We start from the raw sequence: 17,908 nt of genomic DNA on the forward strand, positions 1-17,908 counted from the left end.
CAGTTCGTTAAATGAGTCAACACAAGCAAACCATCTTCACGTGAGACTATATAAACCGTTTATCATTCATATTAATTTACTATTTATCAGAAACAATAATTTTATATTTATCAAAAATGGTGGCTAACTGAGCTTTTCAGTAAATAACAAAGATATTTTCACTGACGGATAAGAGCTAAATAAAATTAATAAATCAGGAACATGCAAATTTAGAAATGAAAAACGTGTGTGAAATGTGAATATGCTGAAATGTGTTTTGTTGTTTTTGTGTCTGCAGTTTCAGTACGACCTACCAGTGTATCTACTACTCCCCCGAGCACACGGCCAAAGCGCAGGAGGTTCTGAGCAGCGTCAGCCTCCTGCAGCCGCTCATCGGCAGTTTAGCGGACCAACTACTACATGCCGCTCACGAGCATTCTTCTCCCGGCCTGAGGGAGGCGCTCAAGAACCTCTCAGACAAGGTGAGGAAAACCCATCAGCGCCGTACGTCGTTTGGCCATTCACATATACTGTACATCTTTTCCCAAGTAATGACTTATTTTTTAATTATACAACTTTTTTTCTCCAAAAATCCTGACTTTATTCTCACAATGTTATGACACTACGTTTTTCTAAACAAACTTTTTTTTCTGGCAACACATTGACTTTTTCTCAAATAAATATGACTTTTTATCTAATTGTACTAGAAAAAAAATATTATTTTTTCATAATATATTTTAGAGGAAATTTATGATTTTTGTTAAAAATCCAATTCCCTTTTTTAAAACTATTTTAAATCACAATATTACTTCTTTATAAAAAAAAAATGAAGAAAAAAAAGACAGAATAATTACTTTGTAGACATTTCTCTGTAAAAGTTTACTAATATAATTTTTCTGAAAAAAGTAATAATGTTAAAAAATAAATTATATTTTAATCTTAATATTCACTGACTTAGTTTTTCTCAAAAACATCAACTTCAAAAATGGGATTTCACTTAGGATGAAAATGCCTCAAATACTTTTTGCTGAAAAAATACAATCTGACATCATACCTTTTTCCCCCAAAATACAACTTTACTCCCTTAATATTCGTATTTCCCCCCCCAAAAAAAAAATCTGACTTGTTAATGATTGTAACAATACAAAAATAATATTTAGATACATTTTTTTTAATGCGTACATGCACGTAATTCTGATAAAATCACAAACGTATTCTTGCAGCATAATAACTCCTCATTAATGTCTTATCGCTACACATGGCTTTTATTCTGCTAATATTACAAGTTGTTTCTGGAAGAATGCAACTTGATGGTGAGCTTGCGATTGATCGGAGCGTCGCGCCCGCCCGCCGCTGACATCTTTTTTTACCGGCGTAATTAATGAATGACATCTGCTGCTGTCAGAATGCAATCTGTTGTGCCAGAGATTGTTTTTAGCCGGCGTGGAACGGAGCCCAATCAGCCCGCGTTAATTGCCGCGCTCGCTTCGCTCTCATCCTTGATTAGACACGCGCGTACCTGCCAAGAAAATGGCGGCCCTGGTCAGCGGACGCCCGCCGGGGGGGGGTGCGAGATCTCTGATTGGAATCTCAAGAATGTGTGTCAATGAGTGTGTGTGTGTTTGTGTGAGTAAGCGAGTGAATAAGAGAGGGTGGGTTGGATGAGAGGATGAGTGAGAAAGGGTGAGCGTGTATTGAGAAAAAGTGAGTGTGTGAGTGAGTGATACATTCTTATAACATTATGCATTTTGTTTCTCGTATACATACAACTTTAATTTACAGCTATTCCATTTTTTGCTGAGTCATTGTTGTCTTTTTGTGTTAATAACATGACGTTCTTAGTTTGGAGCAAACAAACAAATTTAGCACTAAAAATTGCCGCCCTATTTGTCACACTCTTTAACTTGACAATATTGTCGTTTATGTTCAATAATATGGAGGACCAAATTTGCCAAAATAAAAATACATAAATAAATAATTGACTAGATAAATAAATAAATTAATAAATACAAAATGTTTGCTTGTTTATTGAACACATAAACCAGCAATAGAAATACTGCAATTAAAAAGATTTAAAAGAAAAAATGTTTTTAATACATAATCATCATTAAGCACAGCTTACATTTTCAAATGAATAAAATTGAAAATAATAACGGATTTAAAAAATATAATTCAAAAATTCAATGCAAAAAACAAATATAAATGGAAATGAAAACTATATATATATATATATATATATATATATATATATACCTAAATAAATAAATACAAATAAAAATAAATACAAAAATAAAAACGAGATTCAGTGTGAGAAAAACTCAAGTGGATGTCATTAGAATGACTGATGACTTTCCAAATTAAACAATATGCATCAGGCTTTCCAGCCTCCTCCTATGTACAATTATGCTATTTTTATGTCAGTTTGTCTTCTATTTTGTTCCTATTTATCAGCTCAGAGAAGTCCACAGAGGCCCGTTTTCTTCCCTCCTTCATAATCTCGCACGTGCAGGTGTAGTGTGTAGCAGAATGTCTTGTGGGTTTGTGTGTAAGAGGGAAAGAAAAGCACAGAGGAAACGCAAAGTTGCCATTTAAGCGCTTCCTCGCTCACATAGAGCCATCTCGCTTTGAGATCCATTTTGAGGATACATCCTGCGGCGCTGCCAAATGCCACTTTTTTCCCCCCCCAAACACCGCAGGAGAGCAGTTATGTTATCACTCTAATGCACCGGCAAAACAACAGTGTGTGAGTCGCAGCATTTACAGCAGCTGCTTGAAGAGATCACAAAATTCACAATTGTTGCTTTCCTCAAAGTATAAAAGTGTGCTCACTGCTACTGTTTATGGTAATACTTGATAACAGTACTTATCCTTTTTATACCAATTGCCACCTCAAAGAATACTTTAGTCTCCAAGCAGGAAACACGTACTGTGACCAAAATTCGACCCGGGAATGTTTTTCTCACGACATGCCGAAACCTATTCGAAACCTGATGTGCGCCAGTTTCGGCCTTGAATGGACTGGCCGTCCGAGAATCTCTTAAAATTCCCAATGGCCACCAATTACCAACATTAAAATACAGTGCCTGTAATTTTTTTTTTAAAGCACAATAAATTCAGATTATAGTATAGACTCGACTTGACAACCAAACCTTTTTTAAATGTTACCAAATTACAGTATCACAACTATACAATTTTTAACTATACAGTTATGTCCAGAAAATTATAAAAAAAATTATACATAATACTTTTTACAAGAATACTACTAAAATAACAAATTTGCTTAAATCACCTTTAATGTTCTCATTTTATGTTGTTATTATTACATATTAATGATATACACAGATAAATATCAAAATGCAACACTTTATTTCTATAGATCTCGGCCATTGTTTACATATTCAAATGATCACAACAACAATCAGTGTCCATTCACTGGTGAGCTATTTTTAGAACCCGCCAGCGGGCAACTGATTGGGGTCACCAATGTGGTGCTCCCTGCATTAAAAGAACACAATTGTAGTTTCCTAAGAGAAAAAGTTGTGATTCAAGCGAGGGAAGTGTAATGGCATTACAGCTTGCTGATGAAGGGCTTCCCTTCAGGTTTGCTCGGGTTTAATTGCATCGCCGCCAACATGACTCAGGAGAGCTTTTATCACTTTCACTCTGGCGGGGGAGCGGGGCCAGTGGCTTTGGCGTGAACGTCGCTATCAAAGGAGGGACGCTCCTCGGAGACGTCGCGTGTTCAAGTAATTGAATCGTTTGTTGTTTGTTGATGCTCACCAGCCGGAATGTCTTGAAGCCGCTCTTTTCAAAACCTTCAATACGAAAGGCTTCCGTATTTTTTTCAAACTCCTCCATAAATGTTCATTTTATCTTATAAATGATTACAACAATAATCTTTGGATCACCTTTTACAAAAAAAAAGTCAGCAAATAAAATGTCTTTACACTGAAATCATGATTTTGAGAATAAATCTCCACAGTCTTTCTTTCAGGCCTCTCTTGATTCTCATTCTGTCACTTTCTCTGACGCTGCCTTTTGGGTGTTATGGTGCACACTGTAAAAACATAATCATTAAAAAAAAAAAACTGTAATTTTCCAGCAGCTGGGGCGCCAGAAAAATACTGTGAAATAACAGAAAAATCCTTTCTCATAAACAAAAAAACAGCAGCTGGGCGCTGTGAAATAACAGAAAATTACTTTCTTGTAAAATATGTCATTACATGTCCTTTAAAAATAAATGTTAATACAATGCTACCATCTATTGGACATTGCAGAAATTTTAGTTATTTTCACTTAAACAAAAAAAAAAGTAAATTTACAAAGAAATTATGGTAAAGTTATACATTTTTACTGTTAATTTCTCAGTAAATAATTTTTTTTTTTTTTTTTTAGGGTTTTAATGTTGAATTTGACATTTCATTCCATTAAATAACAGACAAATATTTGAGAAACTGTGATAGATATGTGAACGTATTTTACCAATCAATATATGTATTTCTAATGGAGTTTTTTTTTGTAAAGGAACAGAAATATTGTTTATTTTAACAGTTAAAAAAAAAATTTAAATAGAGAAAAAAACTCAAATAAAAAATACAATTATGTTAGATTACAATTTTATTTATATTTTTTGTCTTTTCCCGCCGCCTCTTGTCTCTTACTGGCTGCAGACGGAGCAATTTGTCCACACGCTCAAGGATGAATTGGTCAAGTGCGCCTTGTTGGCACTGCACGCCGCCCAGCCTGGCTACGTATCCAAGAACCAGAAAAGCGGCAACCGAGACCCGAGTCCCATCCGGACGGCGTCGCCCTCGCCCCCTGTTGACCCCGAAACCACGTTGTGCAACAACCTGGGCGGGACGCAGGGCCCGAAGCGAGCCGAAGACTCCATCCCGCACCACAAAGAGTACGACGAAGAGGAATGGGCAAGTGTCTTTTTGTCATATTTCATTTCATCTGTTGCTCTTGTACAGTTCAGGATTTTTTCTATGAGAGCATCTGAGAGCCACATGATCCATTTTCTCCCATCTTTGTTGTTTGGAGAGATGTGCAGTTTCAGTTGCAGAGTGTGCACTGCGCAGTGTGTGATTGTTGGATTGTTTCAGGACAGAGTTTGGGCCAGCGTGGCCAAGCGTCTCAACTGTGTCATCGCCATGGTGGACCAGCTGGCCGAGCAGGACGAGCGCAACAAGCAGGAGGGCGGCGGCGAGCAGCAACAACTGGCTGACGTCATCACCTCACACAATCCTGGTAAAGGAAATATTTGTTTGGGAAATTAGAATGCAATCGTTTGAGACCAAGAATTGCGCTAAATTTGGTTTGATTGATTCCATCTGAGTTTTTATTTGTTATTTTTTATACAGCCCCAAAAGCCAGTTTTACTTGGCAGCATGACATTTGGTAGACATCACTGATACAACGCTACTCTCTGGTGGCAACTAAGAGAATTATGTAAATAAGCTGTCTGCAAACATAGAAAGCATTTGTGATTCGTGATAAAATATTACAATGTATCATTAAAAAAGATGACACAACATAGATCAGGATAATTCCAAATTTGGGTTACTTGTTGCTAGGCAGACTTTGCAGGATCCTTTTTTTTTTAAACAAGAAATCAATATTAGGGCCATGCTGAAAATAGGAGAAAATAATTGTGACTATTTATTTTTTGCACATTTTATCAATATAATTGTACAGATTTTTTTAAATGTTAACATAATTGTAATTTTATTTTACATGGAAAAAAGTTGCATTTTTAGGAGAAAAGGTGATAGTATCAGACAAAAATTTACATTACATTTTATAAAATTGTATTCAAAGACACAGTAGACACACACCCCTGTAGCAGTCAATGCAGCCTGCTGATGTTATTTCATTCTGTCTTGTTTTACAAAGTCTTTTCGCAGACGCTGTGTCCTTTCCACAAAGACAATTTCATGGTGCATTTAATGACCCGCCGTTAACTGCCAATCATCTATAATGCATTCTGATGCCGTATAAAAAGTTGCCCTTGAGACGCCAAATGTCCTAGAAAACACGGAGGTGTCTTGCTCGCCATCTGCGCCGGCGGGTCAACGTGTAAGATGAGAAGTCCCGCTAACGCCGTGAAAGTTCTTCCTTGTTTTCCCGACGTCACAGCAGGTGACTGGCGGGAGCAGCTGTGCCCCCTGGTGGCCAGGTTGAAGGAGTGCGTGACACAAGTGGTGGACAAGGCCAAGAGAGCCGTCACCTTTGTGCTCCTGCAGGAGGCCGCCTGCAGCATCCCGCAGGGATTCCTTCTGCAGCAGAGGAGGGACGTCGTCTTCAGTCAAGCTGTAAGTCCAAAATACGACTATCATACTACTACATATACAACGACAATAATATTAATGGAAGAATATTAAAAAATATATACAATACAATATTGATTCAATTAAATTACAGGATATGTGTTGGTATGCAAAAGATAACGAAAAAATAAAATATTTATATATATATAAAATAATAAAAAGAGTATTTCAAAATGCATGTGAGTTTATTTAAATACAAATAAAACATGAATACAATAAAATGTAACATTTTAAATGAATGAAATAAAATTAAATTGATGGAAATTAAATTTGATCTGAATAAAATTACTTGGGATGTATAAAATAAATGTAGTTCAATTAAATCAAACATGAATCATATGTATAAAATGGATTCAAATTAAATTTAAAATATCAAATCAAGCACAATGGATGTAAAGGTGTAAATTTGTGGAATAATTATGATAATGAATTGACAATGTTTGGTTTAATAGCATTAAAGAAAATGTGACAAATTTTGCTGGCCTGACAAGGGAGAAAATGTACATTTAATTTAATTAAGTTTACATTTATATAAACACAACAATTTTAAAATTGTAAATTAAATTAAATGTGAATACAAACAAATTCAAAAGAAATTAAGCACAAGTAAAAATTTAACTGAATATAATTTAAGTTAAATGTCAAAAACGTATGTCTATTAAACTAAACATGAATGAAATAAAGTGAATATCAAACAAACAAAACATGAACGAAGGATAATGGATGGATGGATAAATGAAATAAAAATGCATGTAAATAAAATAAAAACTGCTTTGAACTGACTTTGACCAAGTTCAAGATAAGATTTGCTCTATTCTGCTTTTATTGCATTTTATATCAATCAATTCACTTGCTAAATTATCGCTTTATCTTCACTTGAGCACAGTTATCTAATCTGCTTCCGAGTTTTTAATAGTTGCATAATAGACTTCAACTGTAAAAGCAGTGTGCCTTATCAGCACTTGGCATGGTTTTGGTGACACGCAACAGAGAGAGAGAGAGAGAGAGAGAGAGAGAGAGAGAGAGAGAGAGAGAGAGAGAGAGAGGAGAAAGAGTAGAAGGGAGAGAGACGGACACAGAGAGAGGGAGAAAGGAAGGTAGAGAGAGTTGAGAGAGAGAAATAAGGTCAGAGAAGGAGGGAGGGAGAGAGAGGGAGGCAGAAGGAGTAAGAGAGGAGGGAAGAGAGAGAGGGAGGCGAAAATGAGAGAGGAGGAAGAAAGGGAGAGAGAGAGGAAAAAGAGAGACAGGAGAAAGAAAGAAAAAAGAAAAAAAAAAGAAAGAAAGGGAGGGAAAGAGAGGGGAGAGTGAAAGAAAGAGACAAAAAGAGAGAGAGAGAGAGAGACTCAGTGTGCTAGCAGTCGTCCATCGTCTTTGTGTTCATTGGAAAGACGAATGTCAAACACGCAGCATAACAATGCGTTTTAAGTGACAACACATGACTAAAAGACGTGTTTGTGTTTGTGCTTCCCAGCTGGCAGTGTTGTCGTGCGGATTCGTCATGCGCCTGTACGCAGGAATGCAGGACAAAGTTTTCCTGAGGCAACTCCACCTGGTCGGCCTGGTGGCCCAGTTTGAAAGCCTGCTCAGCACCTACAGTGAGTTTGCGCTTTGAAACCGCAATTAAACAAAACCACAGTGTAGTCCAGTCTTGGGTTTTTTTTGCTGAGTCATCGTGCTAACGTCGCCGCGGCAACCGTCCCAAGGCGAAGAGATCGGCATGCTGGAGGACATGGAGGTGGGCGTTTCGGACCTCCAGCGGGTCGTGTTCAAGGTGACCCAGGCCAGGACGGACCACCTCAGTGACCTTCAGCCTGTGGTGCGAGGCCGACGGTGAGACTTTCAAAAGCGGAAGACGATGTCAATCCATGATGGCAGCTGCTTACAAAGGTCTCCGGCTTAACTCGGGCCTTGTGATTGTGCTCAGGGACCACTTCACCGTGGAGGTCCCCCTGCCAGGCCCCGCCTTCCAGAACATGCCGGAGGAAATCAAGGAGGGCCGGCCTCTGCGCGTGTTTCCGGTGCTTTTTAACGTGGGCATCAACGAGCAGCAAACCATCGCCGAGAGGTCGGCAATCACAAGAAAGTCATATTTCAGTTGTTGCATTTCAAAAATACAACTGTTACAACTAAGGAAAAAAGATTCTCTCACCTAGGGACTATAATCTTGACAGGAGTAAAAAAAAAAATTAAAAAAATAAAAAAAAAAAGGAGTAGTAACTGCTTTATGACTTCATATCAGATTCAATTAAGGAACAGATGTAAAAAATCCAAAGTAACGCAAAGTGATGGACTGAAAGCTAATTAGCATTAGCATCATGAGCTCATCCACGGGGGTTCAAACTCTACTTTCAAAGCATTGCATTGCATCATATCAGAATCAGATTTATCGGCCAAGTATGTAAAAACACACAAGAAGTTTGTCTTCACATTCACAAGCCATCCGAGAAAAAATAAAAATGACCAACAGAGGGAGACAGAATGGGAAGCCTGGTGGTTTGCTAAATGAACGTCCCAGGTTTCTGAGATGAAAAATAAGAAAACATAAGTGGAGGGAGGGGAAAAAACAAGGCGCAATCTGTGCCCCTTCTATACAGTATACAGCTCTGGAAAAACTTAGTTGGGAACACTACAAAATCTTCTTTTTTTTTTTCATAATTTTGCCATTTTGAGTAAAATTAGAACAACCCCTCACAATACAATACAATACAAATATTGTTGTTTTGAGTCACTTTCTGATTTTAATTGAAATTCTCATAACTTTTTGTTTATGTGCACTATTATTGCTTGTATTTTATTAGTTTATTTTTTTTAATTATGGTAAAGCATATTTAGTCTGCCTTGTGCATGAAATGCGCTTCATAAAGAATTGGATTGAATTAAATTGAGTATTTATTGATAGGAGATGAAAATGGTCAAAATACCAAAACGGGTCCTGTCCAGCGATGTTTTATTCATCTCTATTTTTTTATTTTTTTTTACTCTTTTAAATTTTTTCCACCGGTGTATTTATATTTTTATTGGCTTGTGTAATTTATTGGTGCGCCTGTCAGCATATCATTATCATAATAGCTTAATTGTTAGTCATTTATTTTTTAATTACAGTCAACAAAAGTCACGGCAATCTTCAAAGATTGAAGTGATAGTTGTTTTTTCTTGTTTTACAAAAACTTAAAAGCATGAGCTTAATTTTATTATTAAGATATGTATCTATGCAGATGTGCATATACACTATAATATCACATTGTAATTGATTGCAAGCTACAGCTCACCGACCCCTGACCCGACCCCAGTTTGAAAACCACTGATAAAAAGCAGACACCCTGTCTTAATGGCTTCTGCAGGTTTGGAGACATTTCCCTTCAGGAGAGGATCAACCAGAAGAACTTTGAAACGCTGGAGTCTTATTACAAAGCGTTGAGCGAAAAGGTGCCACGTGAATGTGAGTTGGCCCGGTCGCGGTCACCAACGTGCGGCCACACAGACGGCGAAAAAAAGTCTCATTCTCGCTGCTTTTTCCTCCGGTGCCGTGTAAAACAGGTCTACCGTCTTTCCAAAGCCAGACCGACATCAAGGAACTACTTGAAAACCTGGGCCAGAATGTAGTCGCTAAGCGGAGGAAGAATGTGGAGATTCTGTGGAGCGCTGCGGCGGTGAGCACCGACTCACTCCGACTTCAGGGAACCTAAATTTCCCACTCGGACGTGTAAACAAAATTCCCTTGGGTTGCACAAGCAGCGCATCTGCAATTCGATGAGTGCTGACAGAAAAACATCATTGGATTGTGTTTACAGACCCGATATCCGCCGAAAAATGGAGGATGGTCTGACATCTTGGTGCCAAGAAACTCTGTTGATGAGCTTTATTTAGACAAAAGTAGTGCTTTGCTAAATGTAGCCCTTGAGCTCAAAGGTATACCCTGGTTTAGCAATGAACTCATTCACTCCCAGCCATTTTCACTGAAGCAACCCTAACTGGATTTTGACTGATTATTGTGTTCTATTGCTATAAAAACAGGGAACCTGCCGAAAGAAAGATTAGTCTCTTCTTTCATCGGGAAAATATGTATATTTCTATCGGTTTACGTTTTTGCAGCAATTAGTATTAAAATATAGCTGAGTTTCAAATCTGGGTAAAAATTGCAACATGGCCCTGGTTGATCTCATATACTCTGCTGCCACCTGCTGGCCGTTTTTGTAATAACTACCATTGCTTAAAGCATTCTATTTAGTTCAGAGGCTGCATCAAAGCCTTCCGTATGCGCTAGCATTAAAAAAAAAAACGTATAAACGCGTGTTTGGGAGCATGGTCATCTTTAAAATAGAACATATGTATACGTTTTGGGGAGCAGATGAGTTAAACCCGACTGTCGTATTTCCCGATATGTGTTCAGATTTGCCGACGTCTGAACGGCATCAGGTTCACCAGCTGCAAAAGTGCCAAAGACCGAACGTCCATGTCGGTAACGCTGGAGCAGTGCGCCCTGCTGCGTGACGAGCACCAGCTCAGCAAGGACTTCTTCATCCGCGCGCTGGACTGTATGCGGAGGTAAGGCCAGCAAAGGCATCACGGCGCTTCCCAAAAAAAAATAAAAAATCAGATCAGCCCAGGTCAAGGGGTCATTTCAGCTGAATCACCTTAGTCGAATTTGTAGCCAGCGACTTTGGTTTGAATGTGCCGTTTTCTTACGATTTGGGCCATTCTAAAAGTAAATAACCATTCAATTCAAATGTTTTGCTCATAAAAGTTCATTGCAGGTCATTTGTGCGGTTACGATGGTCCAATGTCCTCACTACACAGTAATCTTAATCATGTGACTTAGCCAAAGCCATTTTTTGTCTTTAAACTTGTTTGAACTGACAGGTCTTTAGCCTCGGCATTTGCTCAACATGTCGGTGAACAGAGTGGAGGCCATTTTCAATTCAATTCAAAAATGGTATTTCAATCTTTGTAAAAGAAATGAAAGGGAACAGAAAGAAGTCAAACTTAGGATATCTGCTCCTGATCAACACGAAAAAAATTATCAACACAAAATAAATGACAGCAAGCAGTCAAGACGCTTTCGATGTAACAATTAAACAAAATAATTCAACGGTATGACCTTGTGCTATATATATATTTTTTCCAATAATTGTGCTTGTATACATTTTTTGACAATAGACAGAGATGATTTAGTTTTATAATCCAGATTGTTCCACAAACTGACACCTCGAGTTCAAATACATCGTTCTTTTTGTTTTGTTCTATATTTGGGTTTGGAAAAAATATCTGTTCCTCTTAATTTGTACTCACGAAGTTTTTAGTTGTATAAATATTAGATTAGTGTGATTTCTGTATCCACATCCCAAACGACACAAATAAAGATAAAGATAAATGCAAACATTCGGGGAAAAAAATGTCTTGAAGTGAAAATTATTCATTCGAAAGGAGATTTTGACTTTGCCACCTACTGGCCTGGTATGCACATTGCATCCTTTTTGGAGGTCTGTTTACTCATTCCTACGTACTAATAAGCATCATGCAAATCTATACAGTACAATGGTACCTTGGTTTATGATCAAGTTGCACTTTTCCAAGTTACGAGCCAACACGGTAATTTTTTCTTCTTTTTTTTTTTGCTGTCTGTTTAACTCGTGAGTCAAGATTTGCAATATTAGCCACATGTTGAAAGTAAGCTTGAATTCATTTAGTTGAGCTGACCCTTTAACATGAGTTACATTTGTGTTCATACACCGCACCCTGTTTGTCGCATTCCACCATCACCACACACACACACACACGTTTCCATGGATACACGACCCAAACACCACCCAACAACAACAAAACAACTTCACTATTACGACCGTTCAGGTTCATCCAAAGTTTCCAAATATTACAAACATCCAAATCGAGAGATTACAGGGCTGAAAAACAAATTGTTTGTTTTGCTTTTCGACCTGTGTTGATGTATGCTCGGCATGCTGGAATGCGCTTTTGACCCCCTCGCATGCTTTGCGGTAAGATCCAAAACGAACCTCTCAAAACATCGTGATGCAATCAAAGTAGGTCAGTGACGAAGACCTGCTCGACCGGTTGGCATTTCGCCGTGCGCGGCATCCACACAACCTCCGTGGCCAATGCGGATTCTGCAACACCTGTGCTCTCAGATGCAAATTTTGTTGCACTGGGCGTGGTACAATAAGACATCCGTTGTTGTCCCTCAAAGGCTTGATGTGCTGTACACTTGTCGGACTACCAATTGACTCCGAGGTAACTCTGGTCTACCTGTACCAGGTGTTCAATGATGTGGGGAAACCAGTTTGTCGCTCTCACTACCACTTTTTAAAGGAGAAGTCGACCTTAAACATTTCTTAACCATAATATGTTATATGTGACCTCACATATTCTGATTAATATTACATTTGTGGAATATGATTATTATTATTTTTGCCATTTTGATCCAGCTCAGGAGGCGGCCATTTTGCTACTTGCTGTCAGCTGAAGATGACATCACAGTTGCTCAGGCAACAATCAACCTCACCTCACCTGTTTTCTGAAGCTGAGCTGCGATTTGGTTGTTAGCCGAGAACTGTGATGTCATTTTCACTTGACAGCAAGTGGCAAAATGGCCGCCCCCTGAGCTGGATCAAAACGGCTGGATTTTGCTGCTTAACTCATATTCCACTAACGCAATATTAACCCGAATATTAGACTAGTAGGGCTGCTGAACATGTTATTGTCCCCTTTGAGGTAGAATAAGTTTTAACCTGAAACCGGTGTAGGAACGGAGTTGGTAGGACAGGTAGGTAGGTCGGAAAGTTCCTGCATGCCGCCTTCGCCCATCCACGCCACATTCCTCCATTTCCTCTCATTTCTACCACGCCTCATCCTTCAGCACCCTCGCTCCCTCGTCGTCTTCATCAACCCCGGGGATAAAAGTCTCTCACTAACCTGCCTTGTTTGGCTCTCTCTCTCTGCCCGCGATCGGGGGGTCGGCGGCGTCCGTCCTTCCCTCCCTCCCTCAGCCGGCTGTCCCACGGAGAGTTGGGCCGCTGGGAGGACCCCGAGGCGGGCGCGGCGGCCGAGAGCAAACCCACGTCGCGTCACTTTTACCCCATCGCCCTGCTGCTCGTCAGCTCCCACCTGCTGGTCGTCTGGCTCATTTTAAGTCTGGTTTTTCTGCTGGCAAAGTATCAATAAAGCTGCTGACAACTATTACGCCTTCGCTCGCTCTCTTTCGGCGTCCGGGCTCGCCATTCTTCTTCTTAACACTCACACGTACCACTGAAACGTGGGTTTCAGTTTGAGAACTTTTGTTCTATTTTACCGCATGAATGATGAGGGTTGCATTTGTGTCGGGTGTGAGAGCATTTCAGTAGTGTGTATAGATGAAATGTTCAATATGAATCAACCAGAGGTGGGTAGAGTAGCCAAAAATTGTACTCAAGTAAGAGTAGTGTTACTTCAAAATAATATTACTCAAGTAAAAGTAAAAATTAGTCATCAAAGAAATCACTCAAATACAACTCAACTCAACATGAAGTCTGATTTTTTATTTATTTTTTTAAACAATGTCATCACATCAGATAGACACAAATATCAAATTCGGTGCAAATGCTGGCATATTTAAATCCTAAAATAAAAAATTTCTTTTTGAGCGTCACATGACTAGTGTCCGCCAAAATGCTCCCACGCGGTCAATCAAGCGGAGCGCTTACCTGAAAATACGGTAAATCTAATGTATGAATGGGACGGCGGGTAACGACGCTAATGTAGCCCAAAAGAGCGGAGTCAGAGTAGCGTTACTTCTTCACACATCTACTCAAGTAAAAGTCAAAAGTATTTTGGGGTAAAACTACTCTTAGAAGTAAAACATTTTCAAAATGTAACTCAGGTAAATGTAACAGAGTCAATGTAACTCGTTACTACCCACCTCTGAAATATTGATGTCATTCTTTTTCTCCTCACTAACTTGAACTAAAAACCTACATGAGCATTTAAACATTCATTTTGACTAACAGCCTGTTGTTAGCATTAAGCCTCTGCTAACTCAACAGCAACTTTTTAGCTAACCTACATTGTTAGCTTAGCTTCAATCGCGATGACGCTATTGTTAGCGTTGGTCGATCTGATGCTGCCTTCAAGTGGCATCGAAATGATGGTAAATAGCACATGTCGAGTAGAAAATTGCACGTGATGTCGTATTTTCTAATGGACAACTGGGAATTTGTTGGCGGGGGGGGTTACTATAACAACAAAAGCTCATGAACAGAACTCAGTCGTAAGTAGGAGTTTTCGAGTGGTAAGGAATTACAGGAAACTGAAACAAGTCTTCAATAAACGCAAAAGGAGATGGATGATTCAAAAGCGGACAGTAAAAACTGCAAAATCAATACAAAGCGATGGTTTCAAAGTCTGTGACAGTCTGCTGGTTATCACCGACAAAATGGAATATTTGGACGGAACAACTTTGTGTTTGGACAAACTTAGGCTGGCAAAAAGGAAGAAATAAAGAAGACGACGACATTGTTTCTACAATCTAAAACTGTAAAATACAGTTGGTGTATAAAGCTAGACATAATTTCCTGCCGGGCAATACTGAAAATACGTTTTCAGAGAGACAGTAAAAAAAAAAAGTGTAGGGAAGAAGTGCTTTCATTGAAAAGTAACATTGGTTGATGTTATTATTATTATTGTATTATTATTAGTATTGTTGCTATTGATAATGAAAAAATATATATGTATATGTAAAAGTATGACAATATATGCATAAAGTAGCTGTTCAATGTGTTCACTGTTAATAATTACTATAATAACCTTTGTTATTACTAATCGAGATACATTAGCTCTGTACTAGCAGTTTTTTTGTTTTGTTTACTATACATATCTACTATTTATTGTGTAACGTATTTTAAAAGGGTTATGACCTGATAAGTTCACGCTTCTTCCTACTCCTTTTCGAACACGTATGTGTAAATGTCTAGCTCAGACTTTATGTTGCTTTAACGTTGTTTGATATGTTTTGTATATTTTGTCTTTGCGCGTGTACTTTTGTCTGTGTTTTTCTTTATATACATGTTTGAAATAAAATTGGGGGGGGGGGGGTGCATCCGGTAACACTGCAAGTGAAGTTTCCCATCAGGCAGAATTTACCTGCTCAGTGGCCTCCTGTTGCGGGAACGTTGCATTCAAGTTTTTGGGAGCTGCGCCAACGTCGTACCAGGCAAACTATTAAATGTTTAGTAGCGCAACCAATAAAAGGGCGGGGTTCTTATCAGCAGACTTGTGATTCGGGGAAATGTGCAGCTGAGAAAATGTGAGAAGTCGGCGTCGTCCTCCGCGTCACTTTCCAAGTGGGTTTTGTTGTTGTATAAAAAGCTGATGCTAACGCCGCACCCTCAATATTGCTTGAGGCTTGTTCTCTTTATTGTGGACAAAGAAGTGGAGTTTTTTTGGGGGGGTGTCATTTTGAGTTACTAATACTGTAACATTTTTATTGTATTTCATTTCACACAATAATTTTTGCCGTGTTAAACAGGATCTCCTTGGCACAGGACACTTAAAATAAAAATCATATTGTTTGTTTTTACCCCCAAAATTTATATTAAAAACAACCCATAATCATCATCATATTCAGCGAAACGATATAGCAATGTTCTATATTATTTTCTCACTTCATATTCAGGTATGTTTTATTGATATATATACATACTGAATTTAGAAAATAAAAACATTTGAATGCACCGCACCCTGCAGAAAACATATGCATTCAATTTTTGTCAATTATAAAATGATTGAGCTTTTTTTTTAAGACATAAAGAGCCGAATAGCAGTCATGTCCAATGGTATACGTACTTTTTAACTATAAATATTTTTATTAGGACATTTGCTGTAATTTTATTAAAAATAATTTTAAAAGTATTGTCGTAAAAAAAAAATAGTTTTACTTTTCCAAAAATATATTATTAGATTACATATACAGTACAAGGTCAAAAGTTCGGACACACCTTCTCATTCAAGACTCACACTGAAGGCATCAAAACGATGACAACAACTATATGACAACTAACCAACACATTTGGAGTTATGTACTTAACAAAAAAAAAGGTGAAAATACTCAAATAAATACATCAATAAATGGCCGCCCTTTTCTCTGATGACTTTTTTGCACATTCTTGGCATTTTCTCCATGAGCGTCAAAAGGAAGTCACCTGAAAAGGTTTTCCAACAGTCTTAACTAATTAATTAATCCCCAAAAAATGATCGCATTAATCATCGCAGATTAATCACGCTATTAATTTTGACCACAGATGATCCTTTAGCTTGACAGCGGATGGTTACGTTAAAGGTAGCACAGGTACGAACATAAATCGACATGCATTCAAGTGAAGCATTTAATAAATGTTTGCGTAACACATTTAGAATATTTGTTCAAAACATTGGGGTCATTTTTTTTGCCATTTTAAATCATGCAAGCAATCAACTGATTAGAAAAAAAAAGGAGGATGAGAGCGCGCGGTGGATCAAAAAATGTAGAAGACGTCCTCATAACATTAAATGTCAAAAGAATTAACAGATAACGGGTAATCGTCAAACAAAAAAATTAAAATTAAAATTTGGCGGGGGAAAAAGTTTATAAAAAAATTACTTTTTAATTAAGCGATTAATCGTGATTAATCAGAATTTCAAGATGTGATTAATCTGATTTTTTTTTTTATTTAATCTTTTTTTTTTAATATAAAATAAATTAATTAATTAATCTTTGAACAGCTCTAGTTTGAGCTCTAGCACAATCATGAAAATAAAGCCGTATATTTTTAGTTTAGTCGCATGGTTTTCAAAAGCATAAATACCGAATCTGACTTGCAGCAAAACCACGTAAGACCTCGGAAGCGCATTTTGACTTGAATTTTTTTTTTTACATTTTGTCGTAACTGCTGTTGCATTTGGCCGTCAGAGAAGGCTGCCGCATGGACAACGTGGAGAAGAACATCGGCTGCAGGAAATACGCCTTCAACATGTTGCAGCTGATGGTTTTCCCAAAGTCTTATCGGCCGCCCGAGGGCTCGTACGGAAAAGTGGACACTTGACCGCTTCCTGTCTTTGTTGATGATTTGCCGCCTGGTTACTCACTGATAAGGTACAATCCGGTCCAGGCATCCCATGAGCAGCTCCGTTTGTCATTTGGTAATACTGTGCTACAAATACTATTTATTTTTTTCTACGTTGACCCCGTTTTGTACAAAATGTCTTTTTGTTGCATTGAGCAAATAAAACCGTCTTTCCATTTGCTTGTCATGTCCTTATAAGTCTGAATCGCTCCTCATTAAATTGAATGCCGTTAACCGATCCAACGCTGACAAATTTTTTTTTTAAATGTGTTTTAATAAGAAAAATAACACTCCATAGCATTGTGAAACAGTAATAACATAAATAGAATGCAAAAAAATTAAATGAATTGCGCATCATGATTTCATGCTTGAATTCACCTTTGCCACCAAGGGGCAGTGTAATGTATACATTTATACACAGAGCGACTCAGTAAGTTACAGAAATAGTCGTTTCTCCGCAGAGGATAAAGAATATATGCCTATGAGTATTGTGTGTCTACATGTGTAACCCGG

General features: G+C 38.1%; 1 protein-coding gene across 16 annotated transcripts in view; it reads left to right on the plus strand.

Moving 5' to 3' along the window:
* inpp4b (inositol polyphosphate-4-phosphatase type II B) overlaps positions 1–17,778 on the plus strand; it is a 138,890-nt gene extending 121,112 nt beyond the window's left edge. For 7 of the 16 annotated variants that reach the window (XM_086083043.1, XM_086083044.1, XM_086083035.1 and 4 more), the window contains 11 exons: positions 278–461; positions 4,650–4,904; positions 5,085–5,229; positions 6,091–6,293; positions 7,780–7,903; positions 7,976–8,138; positions 8,233–8,373; positions 9,650–9,747; positions 9,846–9,958; positions 10,699–10,853; positions 13,310–13,499. In XM_086083043.1, coding sequence (XP_085939169.1) covers positions 278–461; positions 4,650–4,904; positions 5,085–5,229; positions 6,091–6,293; positions 7,780–7,903; positions 7,976–8,138; positions 8,233–8,373; positions 9,650–9,747; positions 9,846–9,958; positions 10,699–10,853; positions 13,310–13,484 — 1,756 coding nt within the window. In that variant the 3' untranslated portion in view covers positions 13,485–13,499. Of the gene's footprint in view, positions 1–277; positions 462–4,649; positions 4,905–5,084; positions 5,230–6,090; positions 6,294–7,779; positions 7,904–7,975; positions 8,139–8,232; positions 8,374–9,649; positions 9,748–9,845; positions 9,959–10,698; positions 10,854–11,948; positions 12,745–13,309; positions 13,500–17,241 lie in introns of those variants that run through there. The other 9 variants (XM_086083041.1, XM_086083046.1, XM_086083037.1 and 6 more) reach the window with 8 other exon arrangements.
* The last annotated feature ends 130 nt before the right edge of the window (positions 17,779–17,908 follow it).

This window comes from Leptonotus elevatus, chromosome 8 (assembly GCF_054856555.1).
Source record: "Leptonotus elevatus isolate MCC_2025b chromosome 8, RoL_Lele_1.0, whole genome shotgun sequence".
Classification (NCBI taxonomy): Eukaryota; Metazoa; Chordata; class Actinopteri; order Syngnathiformes; family Syngnathidae; genus Leptonotus; species Leptonotus elevatus.